Below are 20,991 nucleotides of genomic sequence, written 5' to 3'. Positions count from 1 at the left end.
AATTTTGTATTCTATTATATAATATATCCACATTAGTTTAAATATATAGATACATTAGTTCCCTTTAAATCTATGAATGGAATCAATATTTAAGGAAGAGGTACCATGTTTTATGCTGTGGCTCACATCTAATACCATGGAGGGTCCTTGCCTCCTCATTGGAGAATCCTGGGGCTGAATTCCTTATTATCATGCAACATTATCCCAAGCTGGGGAAAGGATCCTATAGGTATAAGACCTGACACATATCCTTGGGAACTTGGAGGTACAGAGTCATGTTGTGTGTGTGTGTGTGTGTGTGTGTGTGTGTGTGTGTGTGTGTGTGTGTGTGTGTAGGTGGGAGAGTGGGAGGTGGGGGCTGTGAGGTTGCAATATTGCTTGGGTTTTAAACATGGTGTGTGACAAATGTATGACAATTGGTTCCTGGGGAAAAAAAAGGTGGTTATTTGAAGTGTTTGCCCATTTCTCTGTTGTAATTTCAAGTTACGAAGGTGATGTCACTGAAATCAGAGTTAGGAAGAGACAATATAAGCCAGAACTTCTAAGAAGATTTTGTGGTGTATTTACTTTCATTCTAGCCAAACTGTCTCTGGTACAACTTTGGTGCATCTGAGTTTCACTGCAATAAGACCTAACCAGGGTAGATTAAACATGGCTTAATGGCGCCAATTGAGAGAGTTTTTTCCTCTTTTCCTTGAGTCTGACCTTAGCGAACCAACAATATGTAGCAGAGGTGAAGCCAGGTTGCAGAACTATTCCAGCTTATGCCTTGGTCTCTGGCAATGCTTACTGGTAAAAACCAGCCACCATGTAAGAAATGCAATTACCTTAATGAAGAGTCCCAAGCCCCGAAGAAGGCTAAAGTAGCCAAGTGGAGAGACTGAGACAGAGATCATAGCTGGCCAGCTCCAACTGCTTGAGTCATTCTAGGTTAGCTACCAGGCATCTGAGCGAAGAAGTTGTTTGGACATTCCAGCTTCAGCAGACAAGACATGGAGAAGAACCAGAGAACCCAACAAACAGCCGGGGAAAAGATCCCAGATCTACGGTCTGAGTGAAGTCATACCAGCCATGCAGACTTCTCAGCCACACCATCTCAGACTGCAGATATTATAAAAGGGTCCCCACTGTGTCCTGTCCAAATCCCCTGAGTTAAAAATGTTTGTTGTTTGAAGCCAATCAAATTATAGGCATTATGAAGTAAGATATCCTGAACACTAATATGTGAAAATCAGAATTTGTTAAATGAGAGATTAGAGGCACACTGAATTTGTATATAGATTATGCAAATATCTCCCTATGCATAGATTTTTCCTCTCGATTTCGGTAAGCAGTGAATGAGCTGTGGAATGATTTGATAGATGGTGAATAGTTACTTCTCCAAACTAGCTCCATCAAAACCTGAGAATGATTTTTGGTTAAATTTGGTTTGAGAGGAACACATTGCTATGAGTTAATTTGGTTTAAAATAAACATATTACTGAGAAAATGACATATTTTTAGCATTAATACCCAGAAAAAGATGACAGTGGAAGGCACAGGACAGGGTGGCCTTGAGTAAGTTACAAACAGATTGGTCTTCTAGCTTTGCTCCTCAGAGTGTTGCATTCAAACCGCAGCATCAGCGTCATGAGGGAGCCTGTTAGAAATCCAGAATCAGACTCCATCCCAGACCTGTTGAATCAAGCCTGCCATTAAACAAGATCTTAGGTGATTCTATGCAACTTAAACTTTAGAAGTGCTGGTTCTCAAACTTTAACGTGTGCCAAAAATCATCTGGATGGCTTGTTAAAATATAGATTGCTGAGCCCAAGTGTCTGATTTGACAGGTTGGGGGTGAGAATTTGCATTTCTAACAACTTCTCAGGTGATGCTTCTGCTGCTGGTCTAGGGACCACATCTTGAGAACAGCTCTAAAACACAAAACAGGCTACACTGGGGAAGGCAAGACAGAAGTAACTCAGAATCTTAGGCCTCACCGCAGATTACAGAATTAGACTCTGTGCTATTATCAACCTGTCTGAGAACATGGGGTGACTTTCCATGTATTTTCTATTTATTCAAGGCTACCTTTCATCACTTAGGGATAGTTTTAAAGTTTTCTTCACCTAACTTTTGCAAATGTTGTACATCTGCATTCTTCTTTGCCACTAGTCTAATGTTTTCTTTTTTCCATGGTATTTTCTAAGTGCTAGTTATTTGAGTACATGAAAAAGCTATTACTTAATGCATATATGAAGAAAGCTGAGCACAGAAGAATTGATGCTTTTGAACTGTGGTGTTGGAGAAGACTCTTGAGAGTCCCTTGGACAGCAAGGAGCTCCAACCAGTCCATCCTAGAGGAAATCAGTTGTGAATATTCATTGGAAGGACTGATGCTGAAGCTGAAACTCCAATACTTAGGCCACATGATGCGAACAACTGACTCATTTGAAAAGACCCTGATGCTGGGAAAGATTGAAGGCAGGAAGAGAAGGGGACGACAGAGGATGAGTTGGTTGGATGACAACCAACATGCTATTATCATGCACATAAAAATGAAGAATTCATATTTTCCTAAATATCTCAAAGATATACTGTGTCTGTTCGTTGCTTAAAACAGGATACAAATAAGGCCCACATGTTGTTTCTGGCTGTTACGTCTCTTTTATTTTCCTTTTTAAAATGCCATTTGTTTATGGAAAGCTGGGTCATATGTCAAATAGCATGTCCTATATTCCAGATTTACTTGGCTATTTTCTCATGGTGTTAATTAACTTGTTTTCTTTTGCCTATTTTTCCTTTACACTAACAGTAAGATCTTGATTAAATTCAGAATTTATTTTTTTAGGAAACAGTATTGTACAGGTTGTACTGTACTACCTCTTGTACTGCATAACATTGGGAGGCACATAATATGTGGTCATTCAAGGAACTGTTCATTTTTATGTGCATGTTAATAGCATGTTGGTTTGTTCTCCTTTGTTCACTCAGGCCACCAGAATAAAGTCAATAGTTGACTTTTTGACATTTGCAGCCCCTTACCTATGACGTAAAGAGCAAGGAGCGTTGGATCTGTACATGCTCCTTTTCTGTGGCACCTGCAAGGATGACTGTTCTCATTTGTGTGGTTGCGGCCTTGATTGTTATCATGTATTCAACCAATCTCTTCATTCCCCAAAGTTCCCAAGGGAGCCTAGATTGCCCTGGGGAGCTGACACAAGGAAGGATCTGGCTCCAGTTTTAATTGTCTCATGCAGTGGCTTCTGACTAAAACTTAATGAAGCCCTAAATGAGTAGCAGGACATAATGAGGTTTTAGGAGAGGTAAGGAGGCAAGCTGAACTACTGAGGCTGAACTTGAACATGGAGGGTAGCCCCAGGAGGCCTGTGTTACTCGCAGGCAAGGCAAGTGACAGTGCCTTTGTACTTGTACCTACTGGAGTAGGATTTTGGTCAAGAGCATTAGGTTAGTTTAATCCATTTTGGAGGTTGGAAGATTCTTCTCACAAATATAAACTGTCATATTTGATTCTGGAAGAAAACTACTTTAGGCTGCTTCAAATAATATTTTCAAAGTTCAGTTGTTTGTTAAAATTATGAGTTATGAGTTATGCAGAAAGAATATTGGCCTAGCCAAATAAAAGAATATTTGTAAGAGAGATTATATTCTAAATTTTGCTACTCCACTAAAGAGGAAAGGCAGAATTAAAATTTGTTAACAATCTATTATGTGTCGGATGTTTTACATATAATTTGTATTTAAAATTTCAAAACCATACTGGGAAAGATGATTGTTTCCACCTTTATGAATAATATTAAATTTCCAAAAGGTTATGTTTAAGCCACAGGTAAGAGATGGAGCGTAAGTTTGGACCTGAAATGGACGTGAATTAGTGTAACTCAACTTCTGTCACATAAATACTGCTTCATGGTGGTGTATTCTCAAGTGTTCATTTAATCTTTTAAAGTGAATTTCCTCACTTGTAATATTTGAGTGTTGGATTAGTACATCAGAGTTGTTTTCAGTTCTGTTGTCCTGAGTCTTAAGGCTGCAGTCCATAAATTCCTAGTCCGTTGTCTTCTTGGTGTACTCCTGGGAACTGATGTCTGTCTCCAAGTTGCTTGGTCTCTATTTGGGCCCTTGGCCTCTTTCCCTTTCTGTACAGTGTTTTCACTTGGGTTTCTAGACATTTGAGATAGTTATGCTTGAACTATGCTTCTCATTCACCGTATTGATGAGATGAACCAGAAGCACAGTTAGAGCATAGCATCACTATCATATTTTATTTCCTCAGGTAAAAATTCCAATTGATAAAGAAGAAATTTTCAGCAATGGAAAGTTCATAAAAGATTTAGAAGAGTACCCAAACTTTAATATTTATCTTTGAGAGCACATCTTTCTGTCTGTCTGTATGACCAGCTGTCTTTTCACAGTTTCAAATTTCCTGACCCTACAGCCACACCAGTGCCAGAAAAAAAAAAAAAAAAAAATCTTTAAAACATTTTAAATTGTAGTGGCTGAGATTAAATTGGGGGAAATGAATTAATTTACTTAATCACATTCTCTAGATCGTTTCAACGAAGAGGATAAAGTAAGAAAAGTTATTAATTCAGGTGATGTTGAATAATTTTGCTTTAGAAAATACCTTAAAATACACGGCATCCTTTGGCAGAGTACACAGCCTATAAAATGGTTACTTCTTGCATGGTGGTAGTGGTTTAGTCATTGAGTCATGTCTGACTCTTTGCAACCCCATGGACTGTATTCTTCCAGGCAAGAATACTGGAGTGGGTTGCCATGTTCTTCTCCACTAGTTGCAAGGTAACAACATTTTATTCTTAGATTTTTAACATAAAAGGATGTGCTTCTGCAATAATAATAATTGCTGATGGTATCAACAGATCAAGAAGATTTCTCCCAGGTGTTTTGTTGGTGTTTGTGCCAACAGACGAAACATGAGAGGTAGTAATCAGGGTTTTTAAAAGGCTTGCTTCCTTAAACTATTGGCTAACTATGAGTGAGTTTCACCTGATGCTAAAAAGGAAGTAAAGCAGTTAAAGAAATACATAGTTGCAAACATACAGTTACAAACTAGCGTTTGATCAATTTCATCTTCTTTGGAGTGAAGGTCCTGAAAGAGGCAGTTTCTTTCCCTACCTCCTCCCTGATGGGATAAACTAGTTATCCCAACACTGGTGGGCATTGTTTCCATCAAGACTCTCCTTGGTTACATCCCTCTAATGTTATCCACTTTTTCCCCAGTGACATTCTATTCTATTTGAAGCACTTAAAGGAGGTAAAAAGGAGTGGCAACCCTGGAAGCATCTGACCTGAGGGAAGGAGGAGTAGCAGTTCCCACATGCCGCCTCACCTCTGCAGAGATCACCCTGGTGCATCAGGGAAGCCCGAGCTCTAAAGCAGCGGGTGCCGTTAAAGATCACATGTGTGTGTGAGTGCATGCTAAGTCACTTCAGTCACATCCGACTCTTTGAGACCCAGTCCGCCAGGCTCCTCTGTCCACGGGATTCTCCAGGCCAGACTACCGGAGGGGTTGCCATTCCCTTTTCCAGGGGCTCCTCACCCAGGGATCAAACTTCCTTCTCTTGCGTCTCCTGCATTGGGAGACAGGTTCCACAGGCACCACTAGCGCTACCTGGGAAGCCCAAAGATCACATAGGGAACATGTTACAATTTCTGATGCCTGGGCCTTATTCCCAGAGACTATCATTTAATTGGTCAAAATTAGGGCCTGGGCATCAGAATTTGGGGTTGGGAGAAGCTGATGATTCTATGAAATAGTCAGGGTCGATAACCATTACTCTGGCGCAGCACTGAGAGGTCAGGGCAAATCCAGACAGAATCTTACTTCTGACACAAACTACGAGACACACCAAGCAGGGCTCACTGACCTAGAGCGTGGCTGGCCTGCCCACGTGTCTCCAAATCTCCAGGCTCAGGTGGAGCTTGCTTGAGCTTTTGGGTTTTGTTTCCCAGAATGTTTCCTCAACTGTTTTCATGCCCTAGTCAGGAATTTCATGATAAATAGTTACATTAATGAAATGCTCCCAATGCTATTGCTGTTTTCAACCTGAACACTTAAGTTTGTTTCATAAGCCAGTCTCTTTCATGAGTTTCTTCCAAATAAGTTAAGCCATAGGAATAAAGCCAAGAATCTCCAGTGGAAAATTAAGGACAGCCTGGATTTCATGTGCTGAGATCCCTGAAAGATTGAACACTTCCTTCTGGAACATCTTTGGTCATAGTGCTAAGGAGACAAGATGTCTTGAAGAGCCCGTTTGCCTGTAAGACTTGATCATGAACAGAAGTGGAAGATAGACATTCACAAGTAAGGGGAGGTAACTTGCAGAATTTACTGAGCTGAGCCTTAAGAGATACTTATCTGTGTCTAAAAGAAAAATAATGTTATGCAAATGTAGTCTAAAAAAAGTTAAAGGGCAATTTTCCTGCAGGTTCCTTGGCTTCATACTGAGAATCTGCCAAAGCAATTGATGCAGTCCTCTGGGTTAGACCCCTTCAGCCTGCAGAATCCACCGACCTTGCGGTTATGCACACAAGCTTGTTCACAAAGGAAGACCTCCCACGCTTTTTTTCTTTCACCCCTCCCAGAGCTACAAACGGAACAGAGAGAGTGGGGGGTGTTTGTATAAGGCAGTTCTTGCCTACTCAGAGGGGAAAATTCAGTCTAAACGGTTATGCTTGTTTAAAAAAGTTTTCTTATTTTTAAGAAACACATTTCTGGACCAAATGATAAGAATTTTCAAAATATTTTGTGTGTGCCCTTTGCTGTTAATATTCATCATTTTTAAATATTGAGAATTTTCTGACTATAAAGGATTTTTTTTTCCCTTTTAGTTTTTCCGTCTTCTCTGCTCGACAATGTTACTAACCAGGAAAATGGTCTGACATTCAGCTAACTGTGAGACCAGCCTTCTCTGGAATGCTGTGTGGTGCTGTGCTGTGACTTCCATGGAATTTAATCCCTGTTTACTAAGGGCTCCCACTTACGTTAATACCGTATGTTGGAAAAAAGTGAAGTCAGTCAGTAGGCCTCTACCACTAGATTATGAGCTAGCCTTTGAAAAATAGCAATTAATAGCAAAGAAAGATGTTCTGTTGAGGTTTAGTCTGATTCACTTCTCTTGCTTGACTGGGATGAGAAGAAGCAGGAATCCTAGGAAGGCGTTGGGGACGGGGCACGTGTGGTGCGTCAGCCCTGAAACCCACACCCACCCTGCTGCGCTAGGAACTGCTCTCTGGCTTGCTCTTCAGTTGCCACCCTGTTGGTCGTGAACCTGACCCTGCTGGTCTGCCCAGACGCTTCTGATGAGTGATCCGGGCTGCCACTTGGCTTCTTTCCCACCGCTGCTTCAGTTCCCTGTACGCATCACAGGTAAGGGTGCCTGGCTCCTGGATGCCAGGTAGACTCTGAGGACTCCATTGTTTTAGGACCTCAGTTTCCCACTTCAATCTTTTGGGTACGGATGGGAGCCCATATTATAATGTCTAAATCCTCAAACATCTACTTAAAAATTATTCTAGTATGAAACACTGGCAATATACCTAAAAATTCAGGATCAGGGGATCTTTGTCCCAGAGTTGGCTGTTAAACGGTTTCATGGAGGTGAAATTAGCGGTGGCCCCCAGCACCCTCTCCCTCTTCCCACCCCACAGTGTTAGGATTCCTGGCAGATTATCCGGGTTACAGCTTTGAGTTGCCTGACGTGGAGAGATTTGAGCTGAGTGTGGAGGGCACGCGTTGCAGAAGAAGGAAGGTGTGTTATCACTGGTGATGCTGACCGCTAACGAGGCACCATCAGAGGTGTGCTCCTGGCCCTGAGGCAGTAAAGGCAGCATGAACGCGTTACCTTTCAAAAGGATCAGCAAAAACCAGTCCTCCCCATCAGTGAGAGCTTTTAACAAAGGGCAAGTGTTGCCTAGCCATAAAAATGTTCCAAGGCTCCCTTTATTTTGTGCCATTCAGGCTGCATTTCTTTGTCTATCCCTTTAAGTAAGTGGTGTGTAAAAGGCAAGGGTGTGTATCTGTTTATGTGTATCTGTGTGTTGTGGGGGTGGGGGGTGCATCGTGGGAATGGAGGCAACTTTAAAACTGAGATTTAAATTTTTATCCTGGTAAGAGAAAAAAACAAACAAACATTTAAAGCACAGAAAAAAGCCTCCCTGTTTTGTGCACAGAATTAAGATGTCGACATAATCATGTATGTTGTGCCTGGTACTGGGTGCATTCCATTTAGCTTACACTCAGAGCTGGAAACGGCAACCCACCCCATTATTCTTGGGTCTTGCTGGTGGCTCAGTTGGTAGAGAATCCACCTGCAATGTGGGAGACCTTGGTTCGATCCGTGGGTTGGGAAGATTTCCTTGGGGGAGGGCATGGCACACCACTCAAATATTCTTACCGGGAGAATCCCCATGGACAGAGGAGCCTGACGGGCTCCAGTCCATGGGGTTGCAAAGAGTCAGACACAACTGAGTGATTGATTATTACTACAGAATTGTGAAATATGGTGATTTTCGTGGAAGGTACTTTTTTAAAAGATAAATTATATTGTTAAGAAAATGAGGAAGCCAAATATAATCAGAAAAAAAAAGCAGAAAGTAAAATACAGAAGCATAAGGAACAAACTGTTTGCTTTGTTTTGTTTTTAAGAGGGAAAAAAACATCCTAAGATATATTGATGTTGTCTCTGACTTGAATGGTCTGGTTTAAGTTCACTTCACCCAGGCAGTTTCTCTGTTTACATAAAAATATCAGGTCATCTCTGGTAACATTCTCTGAAAAAACATAGAATGCCAAGAGAAAAGACTGCAAGGGATTTAGAAAAAGAGAAGCAAAAGTAAAACCCCCATAGGATTAGAGGACCAGAACTTTTATGATTGGTTCTTTTATAAGAAGCTGAAAAGGAAAACCAAATACTACCTACTGTAGCACAACATCATTTTTGTCTTAGGAGAACTTGGTTATCTCCCTTCCACCAAAGTATCTTTGAGTTTAGTGTTCTGAGAAATGTCTGCCCCACTCCTGCTAATGGTCTGAAATATTTACTTTCAACTAACAATGTGGTTTCACTTGGACTGCTTCCTAGGGAAAACATTTTCTTTTTTGGAAAGGTTTGCTTACTTGATTATTGTCTGCAAAATGAAAATGCGTAACAATGACAATTCCCTTCTTCAGTACTGTAGCTAGCATGCTAAATGGAGCCTGCTACACTATTGTATACAGGAATTCTAGTCTCTGGAACAAAGGAAAACAAACAGTAGCATCCATAAGATGAATAAAAACAAGTAGAGTGTTCACAAGTAAAGTAAGACCCATAAATTACTGCTACCAATTTCCTAGATGGAAAGAATAAGGTTCTTTTTTCCTTTTCCCCATTTGGGAAAGTCTCAGAATGTGTTTTGGAGAAGGCAATGGCACCCCACTCCAGTACTCTTGCCTGGAGAATCCCATAGATGGAGGAGCCTGGTGGGCTGCAGTCCATGGGGTCACGCAGAGTCGGACACGACTGAGCGACTTCACTTTCACTTTCATGCATTGGAGAAGGACATGGAAACCCACTCCAGTGTTCTTGCCTGGAGAATCCCAGGGATGGGGGAGCCTGGCGGGCTGCCGTCTATGGGGTCGCACAGAGTCGGACACGACTGAAACGATTTAGCAGCAGCAGCAGGCTGTTTTTTGCACCCGAGTTCCCTTTCTGAGGGGTTGCCTTTGATGGCCGTGCTTTGTGTTTCATTACCCTGTTGTTTCCCCTGGTGGCTCAGACAGTGAAGAATCTGTCTGCAATGCAGGAGACTTGGGTTTGATCCCTGTCAGGAAGATCCCCTGCAGGAGGGCACGGCAACCCACTCCAGTATTCTTGCCTAGAGAGTTCCACAGACAGAGGAACCTGGCAGGCTGCAGTCCATGGTGTTGCAGAGTCGGACACGACTGAGCACAATGGACAAGGACAGGCATGTGAAAACCGAGACAGTCAGTCCATAGTTTGGCTGTGGGTCTGTGGAAGTGGCTTCGTATAAAAACTCCACCCAACAGAGGGCTAGTGACTGGCTGCACTGGCTAGAGGCTCTCTTTTTGGGATTTTGAATGTTAGACACACAGAGAAAATCACAGATTAGATGGTTGGGCAGAAAGCAAAAAATGCCTGGAGTAAATGAGTAAGTAGAAATCAAGAGGCGGCCAAAACTGGGGGGCAGCAAAATCACTGAGATGGAGAGAGAGAAAGAAGAATAAAACGATATTGGTAGGTAGCTGCAACAGCTTAATAACCAGAGTAACTGAGTCACTAAAATGGCAGAAATCTGAAGAGTGTGTGTGTGTGTGTGTGTGTGTGTGTGTGTGTTTACGTGAAGTTGCTCAGTCATGTCCAACTCTTTGAGACCCCATGGACTGAAGCCCGCCAGACTCCTCTGTCCATGGGATTCTCCTGGCAAGAATACTGGAGTGGATTGCCATTTCCTTCTCCAGGGGATCTTCCCAACCCAGGGATCGAACATGGGTTTCCCTCATTGCAGGCAGACGCTTTATCCTCTGAGCCACCAGGGAAGCCATATAACCAACATTCCATATAATTAACTAAATACCCTAAAATTCTCAGGGTACTGACTGGCTACTGAGATGACAAGATAGACTCCATTTCTATTCTTCCATGAGCCCCAGCTGTGGTGTCCCAAACATCCTCACAACAGGCCCCTATAACCTAACAACCCAAATGCTAACAACATACCAGAGTCTCCCTAACACAATTTTGTTCCATGAGGAGTTTTAGGATACATTTCAAACATTTTCTGTAATAAATGGGAATGATTTATTTAAATGATCAATTTTGTCTCTAGCTTCTCAAGACTGTAAAACTTAACCATAAGTGTGTTTGGAAAGCATGAGAAATATTTTTTTGTAACTTAGGAGATGTTTCTTAGATCTTAGACCACAGAAAGGTACAACTGTGTTTTCTATTTGCCCTTATAATAAACTGGAAGACATATGAGCCCATTAAAAGTGAAATGGGATTGGATTACCTCTTTAATGCTTGCATTTTGTAATCACAGTTGACATCAATGTAACAAGAATGAATCTTCTTCTGAAAATTTCTACACTTCTATAAATCGTGGAAAAAATAAACATTTCAGTAAAATTATCAAGATGAGTTCATTGTCTATTATTCAGTGAGAGTCCAGAGAAGTCAATGGCACCCCACTCCAGTACTCTTGCCTGGAGAATCCCAGGGACAGCGGAGCCTGGTGGGCTGCCGTCTATGGGGTCGCACAGAGTCAGACACGGCTGAAGCGACTTTGCAGCAGCAGCAGCAGCAGCAGCAGCAGCAGTGAAAGCGTTATTTTCCTGTTCAGGATCTTTTTGTAATTCAAATCTTGTTATTGCTGATTTGCTGTAGCGAGCAACTAGAGACTTTTAGAGCACTGTATTTTCACCGTAGTAAATATTACTTGAAATAAGGGGGCTTTTGCAGGTAATGAGAGTTACAGTAAGAGAGGAAGCGAGAGGAAAGAGTCTATTTGGCGATGAATAGGGCCCACTGCCCTCTTCTGGACAGACTAGGAGGAGCAACAGTGTATATGTGTAAAAAAAATCTTCAAATACTTTCTAAATTCATTTCAACAATATTTAATGAACGTCTACAATGTGCTGGTTTGCCATGGCATGATGGGCCAGACCCCAAGAATGCCTGAAATTATCCTTCCCTTTGAAAAGCTTACAGACATGATGGGGAAATGAAATTCAATATAATTTTTCTGGATAATCTATGTAAGTATCAAGTCAAATTTTATGTGTATTACCGTAACTCAGGAAAACTTCATATTATTTTCATTCATTGTGAAACAGTTTTGTTCTTGTTGGATGGAGAACAGAAATATATATAAAGAAGCTGGCCAGCAGCAAATTCTTGGAAGATCAACAGGCAAAAAACACAGTGAAACTGTGTGTCAGAGCCTGATTAAAAGATTGAACTAAAATACAGCCTTATGTTGCCCTATTTTCATAATAAAGATGTTCTCAGTAAGGTTGATCATGAGTTCCTTTACCTTTCCAAGGTTTCAACTTATACTATTCAAAGTAAAAGATTTCACTGTTGCTTTTCAGAATTTATTGCAAGCACAATATATGGAGTTCCAATTTTTTCAGCCTAAGGATCAGAATTTCAAGTTTTATAAGTCTGTTTCTATCTTTTATATGTTTTATATCATATTTTTCTCTATTTAAAAATTTCATCTTACTGTGACAACGTCTGTGATGTTTATTCTAGAAAATCATAAATTCCGTCTATACCCTTCAGAGCAACCATCACAATGACATTGACCTAACAGTAAAAAGCTTTCCAGGCTTTGACGAACAGAGTTTACACCAGGCCAACTATTTGAAAACACTATCCGTAACACAAAGGCACGGATGCTCTGGGAGAGACTTTGGAAGCTACAGTCAACATACTCAGCTGTTTATGATTACAGTTCTGTGTCCAGAGTTTAGCTAGGGAAAGCAATACCTGAAAATCCAGAAACCACAGCGGGAAGAGGTCTCACCTGATGCATGTGGACATTGACCTTTGGACAAGCTGTATGATTTGCTCAGGGTCACAGAGCGGGAATGTGGCTGAGCAGGATGTGGACTCATGTTTAACCTCCATTACATTGAACTTGGTTAGACTACTGCTCCGAATCTGATGAGGATCGGAGCTCCTTATGTTTAAGCTACTCTTAAAGGCAACATTCTAATAATGCTTGTCAGGCCCATCCTTTATGATTATCTTGATTCAATGATGAAGTTTTTCTCTGATTCGATTCTTCTAATAATAAAATTGTCATCATAAATGTGTTTGGAAACCATGAAATACATTTTTGTGTAATAAGGAGCTCTCTTTTAGACCTTAGACCAGAGAGAAGTACAATTTTATTTTTTGACTTGCTCTTATAATAAACACAGGGATGTATGCTGTTAAGTTTAAACTCTCCATTACTACAACTAAAATCATCTAGGGTAACTCTACTGAAAATTCTGCATTTTCATTTTTCTCAGAATGGTGGTCATAATAGGAGAAAAATCTTCAAAGGTATATTTTATATTTTTATTGGAGTATAGTTGGTTTACATGTATTAGTTTCTGATGTGCAGCAAAGTGATTCAGTTATACATATGTGTGTGTGTGTATATATATATATATGTATATTCTATTCAAAGGTCTATTTTAAAGAAAAATTAATTTTTGGAAAAAGCACTGGAACAAAGTCAGAAGAATTAAATTCTAAGCTGGCTTTTTTTCTCTGAAAGCTATACATCTTAAAAATTGAAGTAGAGTTGATTTGCACCTTTATATTTGTTTCAGGTGTATAATATGATTTGTATTTTAATAGATTATACACCATATTATTAAAAATATTTTCTGTATTTCTTGTGCTGTGCATTACATCCATGTGACTTATTGATTTTATGACCGATAGTCTGTACCTCTTAATCCCCTTCAACCATTTCCTCCCTCCTCTCATATCTCCCTGCTCTGGCAAACACTAGTTTGTTCGCTGTATCTGTAAGTCCGTTTCTTTTTTGTTATGTTTGTTCATTTATTTTGCTTTTTAGATTCCACATATAAGCAAAGTCATACACCATTTGTCTTTCTCTGTCTGACATCTCACTTAGCATAATACACTCTGGGTCCATCCATGTTGTTGCAAATTGCAAGATTTTATTCTTTTTTATGGCTGAGTAGTAGTCCATTATACACACACGTGTGTGTGTGTTTCACATCTTCTTTATCCATTCATCTATTTAGGGGCACTTAGTCGGACACGACTGGGGTGACTTAGCAGCAGCAGCAGCAGGTTGCTTCCATCAGAGAAGGCAATGGCACCCCACTCCAGTACTCTTGCCTGGAAAATCCCATGGACGCAGGAGCCTGGTAGGCTGCAGTCCATGGAGTCGCTAAGAGTCGGACACGACTGAGCGACTTCACTTTCACTTTTCACTTTCATGCATTGGAGAAGGAAATGGCAACCCACTCCAGTGTTCTTGCCTGGAGAATCCCAGGGACGGGGGAGCCTGGTGGGCTGCACACAGAATTGGACACAACTAAAGCGACTTAGCAGCAGCAGCAGCAGGTTGCTTCCATATCTTGGCTACTGTAAACAATGCTGCAATGAACATAAAAGTGCATATATCTTTTCTAATTAGTGTCTTTATTTTCTTCAGGTAAATACTCGAGTGAAATTGCTAAATCTTATGTTAGTTCTATTTTAATTTTTTCAGGAATCTCCATACACTATGAAAATAGTGACTGCATCAATTTAGATTCACATCAACAGTTAAACTGGCTTTTCTTCTTTATGTGTTTGTGGTGACATCATCTAAGTCTTAATTACATCGTCAGTAAAATGAGGCTAATGACAGATGCCTTTTTACTTCACACGGTTCTTGTAATAGAAAAATAGATAATAGGTGGAAATTACTTTGAGCTTTTCTGAAGAAAAGCTCTGTATTACTCACGTTTTAAAATATTGTATGCTGTTACATATCACATGTTATAATGCTAATTATTATATACTGTCTTACTTAAAATTTGTAGTTGTATTTTGAAGCAATAATCACAAAAAGTACACCTGTATATGACAAAATAACATATGAAATTCATACATGTTTAATGTTTCAGGAAGTTGAGTTCATAATTAGCCTATGTCCTTTTTCTATAAAATGTAAGGCTGACTAAAGATTCTTTGGATTAATGATTTGGTGTCTGGCACGAGATTTCTTCTCACACCACTAGATGGCGCAATTTAAGGGTTCAGTTCAGTTCGTCGCTTAGCTGTGTCCGATTCTGCGACCCCGTGGACTGCAGCATGCCAGGCCTCCTTGTTCATCACCAACTCCCGGAGTATACTCAAACTCATGTCTATTGCGTCAATGATGCCATCCAACCATCTAATCCTCTGTCGTCCCCTTCTCCCACCTTCAGTCTTTCCCAGCATCAGGGTCTTTTCAGATGAGTCAGTTCTTTACATCAGGTGGCCAAAGTATTGGAGTTTCAGCTTCAGCATCCTTCTAGTGAATATTCAGGACTGATTTCTTTTAGGATGGACTGGTTGGGTCTCTTCACAGTCCAAGGGACTCTCAAGAGTCTTCTCCAACACCACAGTTCAAAAGCATCAATTCTTTGGTGCTCAGCTTTCTTTATAGTCCAACTCTCACATTTATACATGACTACTGGAAAAACCATAACTTTGACTAGACAGACCTTTGTTGGCAAGGTAATGTCTCTGCTTTTTAATAAGCTAAGTTGGTAAAGACTTTCAAAAGAATTTTTCAGAAGCCTAGTGACAGAGTGACGATCTGTTGTGTGGAAAAGATGAAATGAAGAAAGCTAGAGAGGGGAAAATGTTATTAATATCCAAAGTTAAATAGTTGTCCCCCCTCAGAGGCAGAGGCATAAGATCAGGAGACCTGTTCCTACGTGCAGTCTTTCACCAACCAGCTCTTTGGAGAATCACTTCACTTGTATGGGCATAGATTTCTTCATCTAGTAAATTTCCTTCAAATGCATCCTCTTTCTCTCTTTCCTTGTTTGGAGCCAGGACAACAATCATGAGTTCTGCGGAAGCCATGACATGTCGGTATACAGTAGGTACTTGGAAATAATGATGGCAGTGTTCTGTACAAGTGCATGGTCTGAGAGGGCAGCCAAACGGAAGTCACACCATTAGGTTCTGTTCCCGATCGTGCTGTGCCCCAGGGCAGCATGTGACTAGGTGAACTCCCTCTGACCTTGCCCCACTTTCCTATAACACCAGCTCTGGAACATTTTACACCTGCCTCCTCCAGGAGAGTTTACAAGGGCTAATGAGATAATGCTACCGAAAGCCAAACCTTTTAACAAAAGCTACTAATTATCAGCAAAGCATCAGTGGCTGAGTATAAAGTCTGACCCATCAGCTGAGTTAAAATGCTCTTAAACTGGGTGACCTCATCCCCACATGTAAAGGAACACTTTGCTGGGGAGGTGGAAATGATCAAGAGGGAGGAAATCAGGTCTTTGAAGGAAAGTGCAAAGGCACTTGCACAGACAGCCCCTCTGCACAAGAGAAGGGTAAGGGTGACAGAACACTTTCTTCATTAATAAGGAATCTTGTATGGAAGTAAAAGTGGATTTTTTTCCCAATCACTGAGGACAGGAGAGGCTGACAAGAATTTACATGACATTGGAAAGACCAAAAAGACATAAAATGTTTAGAGAAGAGATATTACAGAGTGGATGTTGTACATGTTCTTAGTTTTATATCAAACAGACCTGTTTCTTTTAAGTCTTTTTTTACAACAAGCCTCTAGAACTTACTTTTTTTTTGGGGAGGGGGGGTGCTGCATGGCATAGCACATGAGATCTTAGTTGCCCAACCAGGGATCAAACTTGCACACCCTACTTTGGAAGCATGGAGTCTTAACCACTGGACCATCTGAAAAGTCTCAGAGAGCTCATTCATCTTGCTTGACTGAAACTTTATGCCTGTTGATTAGTAATTCCTTATTTCTCTCTTCCCTCAGCTGCTGGCAACCATCATTCTACTCTTTGATTCTGTGAATTTGACTATTTTAGAGACTTCATATAAGTGGAGTCATACCAGATTTGTCATTCTGCAACTGATTGCAACCATGTTGTTGCACACTGCAGAATGTCCTTCTTTTTAAAGACTGCATAGTATGCTATTGTAGTATTGATCACCTTGTCTGTTCATCAGTCAATCAACTTTCAGGTTGTTTCCTAGAGTACAGGAGTGCCAGTATCTTTTCAAGACCCTGATTTCAATTCTTTCTGGTAAATATCCAGAAGAGCCATGGTAGGTCATACGGTAATTGTATTTTTTAATGTTTTGAGGAACTTCCTTACTGTTTTCCATAGTGGCTGTATTTTGTATTCCCACTGATAGTATGCAAGGGTTCCAATTTCTGAGCATCTTCAGCAACATTAAAAACAAAACAAAACCAGCCATTCTGGCAGTTGTGAGGTTATATCTTATTGTGGTTTTGGTTTGCATTTCCCTGACAGTTAGTGACTGTTTTCATATACCTCTTGGCCATTTGTATATTTCCTTTGGAGAAATGTCTACTTAGGTCCTTAGCTTATTTCTTTATTAGGTTATTAGTTTGGCTTATTTTTTAAAATTAGAGTTATAGAAATTTCTAATGTATTTTGGAGATTAATTCCTTATCGGATAGGTGGTTTCAAATATTTGCTCTAATTCCACAGGTTATCTTTTCACTCTGTTGATTGCTTGCTGTGCAGAACCTGTTTAGTTTGGTGTAATCTCACCTGCTTATTTTGCTTTCGTTGCCTGTGCTGTTGATGTCGTATCTATGAAATCACTGTCAAGACCAATGTCATGAGACTTTCCCTTATAGTCTGTTTCAGGAGTTTTAGAGTTTTGGATTTTACGTTTTTTTAAATCCATTTTGAGTTGGTTTTGTGTATGGTATAAGATGAGGGTCCAGGTTCATTGTTCTGTGCTTTCTCAGCATTATTTGTTGAAGAGGCTGTGCTTTTTCCATTGCCTTACTCAGTAGTGAAAACCAAGCGCTTGTCTTCTAAGATCAGGAACCAGGTAGGGCTGCCTGCTCTTACTACTTCAACTCAACATAGTACTACTGGAAATCACTAAGAACAATTAGGCAAGAAAAAGAAAGAAAACACACCCCAACTGGACAACAAGTAAAACTCTCTTTTTGCAGATGATATGATCTTATACATAAAAATCCTAATGACTATACAAAAAACTGTTAGAAGTAATACATAATTTCAGTAAGCTGCAGAATACAAAACCAACATACAAAAATCAGTACTGTTTCTATACACTGACAATGAACTATCACCCGTCAAAAATAAAAAAGAAAAAGTCCATCTATAGTAGCATCGAAAAAGGATGAAATTCCCAGGAATAAACCTAACTAAGGAGATGAGAGACTTGTATATTGAAGACTGCAAAACATTAATAAAAAAAAATTAAATAAGACACAAAAAATAGAATTACATTTTATATTCATGGATTAGAAGACTTGCTATTGTTAAAATGTCCATACTACCAAGCGATCTAATGATGCAATGCAATCCTTATCAAAATCCAAAGGGCATTTTTTTTTTTACAGAAATAGAATATAACCATGCACATTTATACATTTCAAGTATTTACTTTCCATTAAAACAGCTAGTATTCTTGTAGCATTGCCCATAGCAGTGATTTAGTGAAAAATTATTTCATTTTTCAAATTACTGCTTCAGTATCTTAGTTACCATCTGCAAATATGGAAAGAAAATGCTTTTAACCTGTTTAGTGGTATAATAAACTGACTATGCTAGGACTGGAAGACCTGGATTTTAATTTCAAAATTATGTGATTCACTAGCCACAAAATAATGAGAGTAATAATAATAATATGTGAGAACATCTTTCATTTGGTTGTGGTTTTTGGTGTATAATTTTTTTTCGCATATACTATATTCAGTGTTTATCATATTCTTTCTGGAGCTCAGATTTCTTAACTGGAAAATGAGGACAATAACTCCTACCCTGTCTACCTCACAGAGATACTTCAAGAATGAAAGACAAAAAGTATGCAAAATTGCTCTTAGAATCACAAAGCACTATGTCAAACCATTATCACCACTTAGATGAAGAGTCAGTATAACAATGTATAACTATGTTAAGAATGAGAAGAAAGGAAAATGATACTGACTTAACTGGTCTGTTGCATGAACTGGAGGCAGCTTACTGACTCCATCAATATCTCATATCCATGCCTATTCTCTAGGGCTCCCACAAACAGACAGCACCAGGTTAATAACCATAAGGCCTGCAGATTAAATGAATTCTGGCTAAGGATTCATTTCCTAACCTTATACCCAAGAAATCTGAGCTTGTGCTGGATGATTCAAAGTTATTTCTTATATATAAGGGCTATGAAAGTTCTTAGAGCACATGCATTTACAGGAAGCTTATTTTTTCCTTTGGGGAAAACATTATTCTGGGAACAAAATGACTACACCAATATTCTCTGAGCTAACGAAAGGTTACCTCCTTCCATGTGCTGAAAATGATTATGCAAAGAAATTAGTTTGGGGCATACGTGTTACGTGCACTTTAAGTTGCTTCAGTCGTGTCTGACTCTTTGTGATCCTATGTATCGTAGCCCACCAGGCTCCTCTGTCCATGGGATTCTCCAGGCAAGAATACTGGAGTGGGTTGCTATCCCCTTCTTCATACCCTTATACGTGTTATAAGGCTGCCTTTTATACTGCCTTTCTGTTTACCTTCTCAAAACATTTTTCCCAGTGTGGGATGTACACGCCCCACATGTGGTCAGAAAAATCAATAGATGTTTAAAAGCCTGGAAGCATTTATCTCTGTTCACAGTAGCTTTATCTCTGTGCAGAAATAAAGTGCGTTTTGATCAGAATTCCTTCTCTTAGCACCTAGTAACAAATACAGTTGAAACCCATTCAATTGGAGAAGAAAACCACCAAACAGGACCAATCAAAAATTTTCAAAACATACTGCCAAAGCTAAAATGCACTTACCTGAGCAATTATGTCTGCAATTTCTGAATAACTGTGGCATCTTCCCACACAAGATCGAGCCAAAAAGTCCTCTACCAGCCGTGTTCCAATACCGTATCCCCTGTGGAGGAAGGGAAAGAGTGTGCTCTGAAAATAATATTTGAGACATTAGTGAAGTCCCTCCATCTTCCAGCATGGATTCATCTGTTAGGACGTTTGTAAATAAATAATAAAGTAAACCAAACTTGACAGGTCAAATGGCAATTTGGCAGGGGGTTCCTTATGACATGGCCCACAGAGTACAACTCATCCAGGAAATTTTAACTAGTCTCCTTTAAGCAAAAAAGTCTGAGGAGTGAAGGCTGACCCAAACTTGACAGTGTAAATTAAAATTAAAAGAGGTTGGTGTTTGCAGCCTCATGTGTCTCATTGGCAGCTAGCTTTCTCATCACTGGCCATTATCACAAACAGAATGAGGCTCTAGCTGACTTGTCTGCTACAGGTGTGGTACCTAGATGCTCATCTTTTCTTAGCATAGTTTCCATGGTAGGAGAACAGATATGTCTGGGATTGGTTCTGGAAGAAGTGAATGCAGAAATAATTTATTTGTGTGCCATTTAGTTTTCAGCTACACTGAAGTTTAGTGAACAGAACAAAAAAAGCAAAGTTCCGAAAGTCCATTTTTTAAAAATTGTAGGCAAATTAAATGTATGGGACTTGGGAGAAGGTATTTGTGTTATGTGTTCACTCTATCTCACAGCAGATGGTTTGAGTGGTACCTAAAGCACAATTCTGCAAGCATTTTATTGAGATGTGATAATATATCCAAGCAGACAGATTCAACAAGATAGACCTAAAACTTTCAATCTACTTGAGAAATTATGAACTTAACAGTGGAAATAAAAGAAAGAAGACTGTTTTTGCTTACTAACTGGCACAAAATTGGTCTTTTAATGTCACAGCCGCATGTCCATGGACTAGTGAAACAATTTGAACAGGTCAACAGAAGGCTCAACAAGTCAAAAGACATCACAGTCTGTACGGGGCTATATTTGTTCCATAGGGTTTGAAAAGGGTGGGAGTGGATATTCAGTGACCAGTCTACTGGGAGAGGGAGGTGGATTTGATGTCAAAGTGATTTACTAAATCTATGAGGTTATCTGTTTATATTTCTGAGTAGATAGAAATATTCAATTTAGCTTACTTGCCTTGTAAGAAAAATGCTTTGTGATTCTAGCCAGGAAGTTCACATTGAAAAGACTTTTAAAAGACAGAAACAATAGAAATCCTTGTACCAGGATTTTAGGAAAAAATGTTTCCAGTGTTTTCCATATTATGCGTATCTGCAGGCTCAGCTACTAGGACACATAATAGAAAGGCAGAATGTTGTAGTCAGTGCATCTTGCTTTGGTCAAAGGATGTATTTCTCCAAAG

At 39.8% G+C, this 20,991-nt stretch overlaps 1 protein-coding gene across 1 annotated transcript in view; it reads right to left on the bottom strand.

The window, feature by feature from the left end:
- Positions 1 to 20,991, bottom strand: part of TRAPPC3L (trafficking protein particle complex subunit 3L) — a 38,550-nt gene that overhangs the window by 11,854 nt on the left and 5,705 nt on the right. The window contains exon 3 of the mRNA XM_052645894.1: positions 19,579 to 19,678. Within this exon, the coding sequence (XP_052501854.1) occupies positions 19,579 to 19,678 (100 nt within the window). The remainder of the gene's footprint in view (positions 1 to 19,578; positions 19,679 to 20,991) is intronic.

This window comes from Budorcas taxicolor, chromosome 9 (genome assembly GCF_023091745.1).
Source record: "Budorcas taxicolor isolate Tak-1 chromosome 9, Takin1.1, whole genome shotgun sequence".
In the NCBI taxonomy this organism is placed as follows: Eukaryota; Metazoa; Chordata; class Mammalia; order Artiodactyla; family Bovidae; genus Budorcas; species Budorcas taxicolor.
The sequence above is the reverse complement of the archived record's forward strand: the minus strand, read 5'-3'. Positions and strand labels throughout refer to the sequence as shown.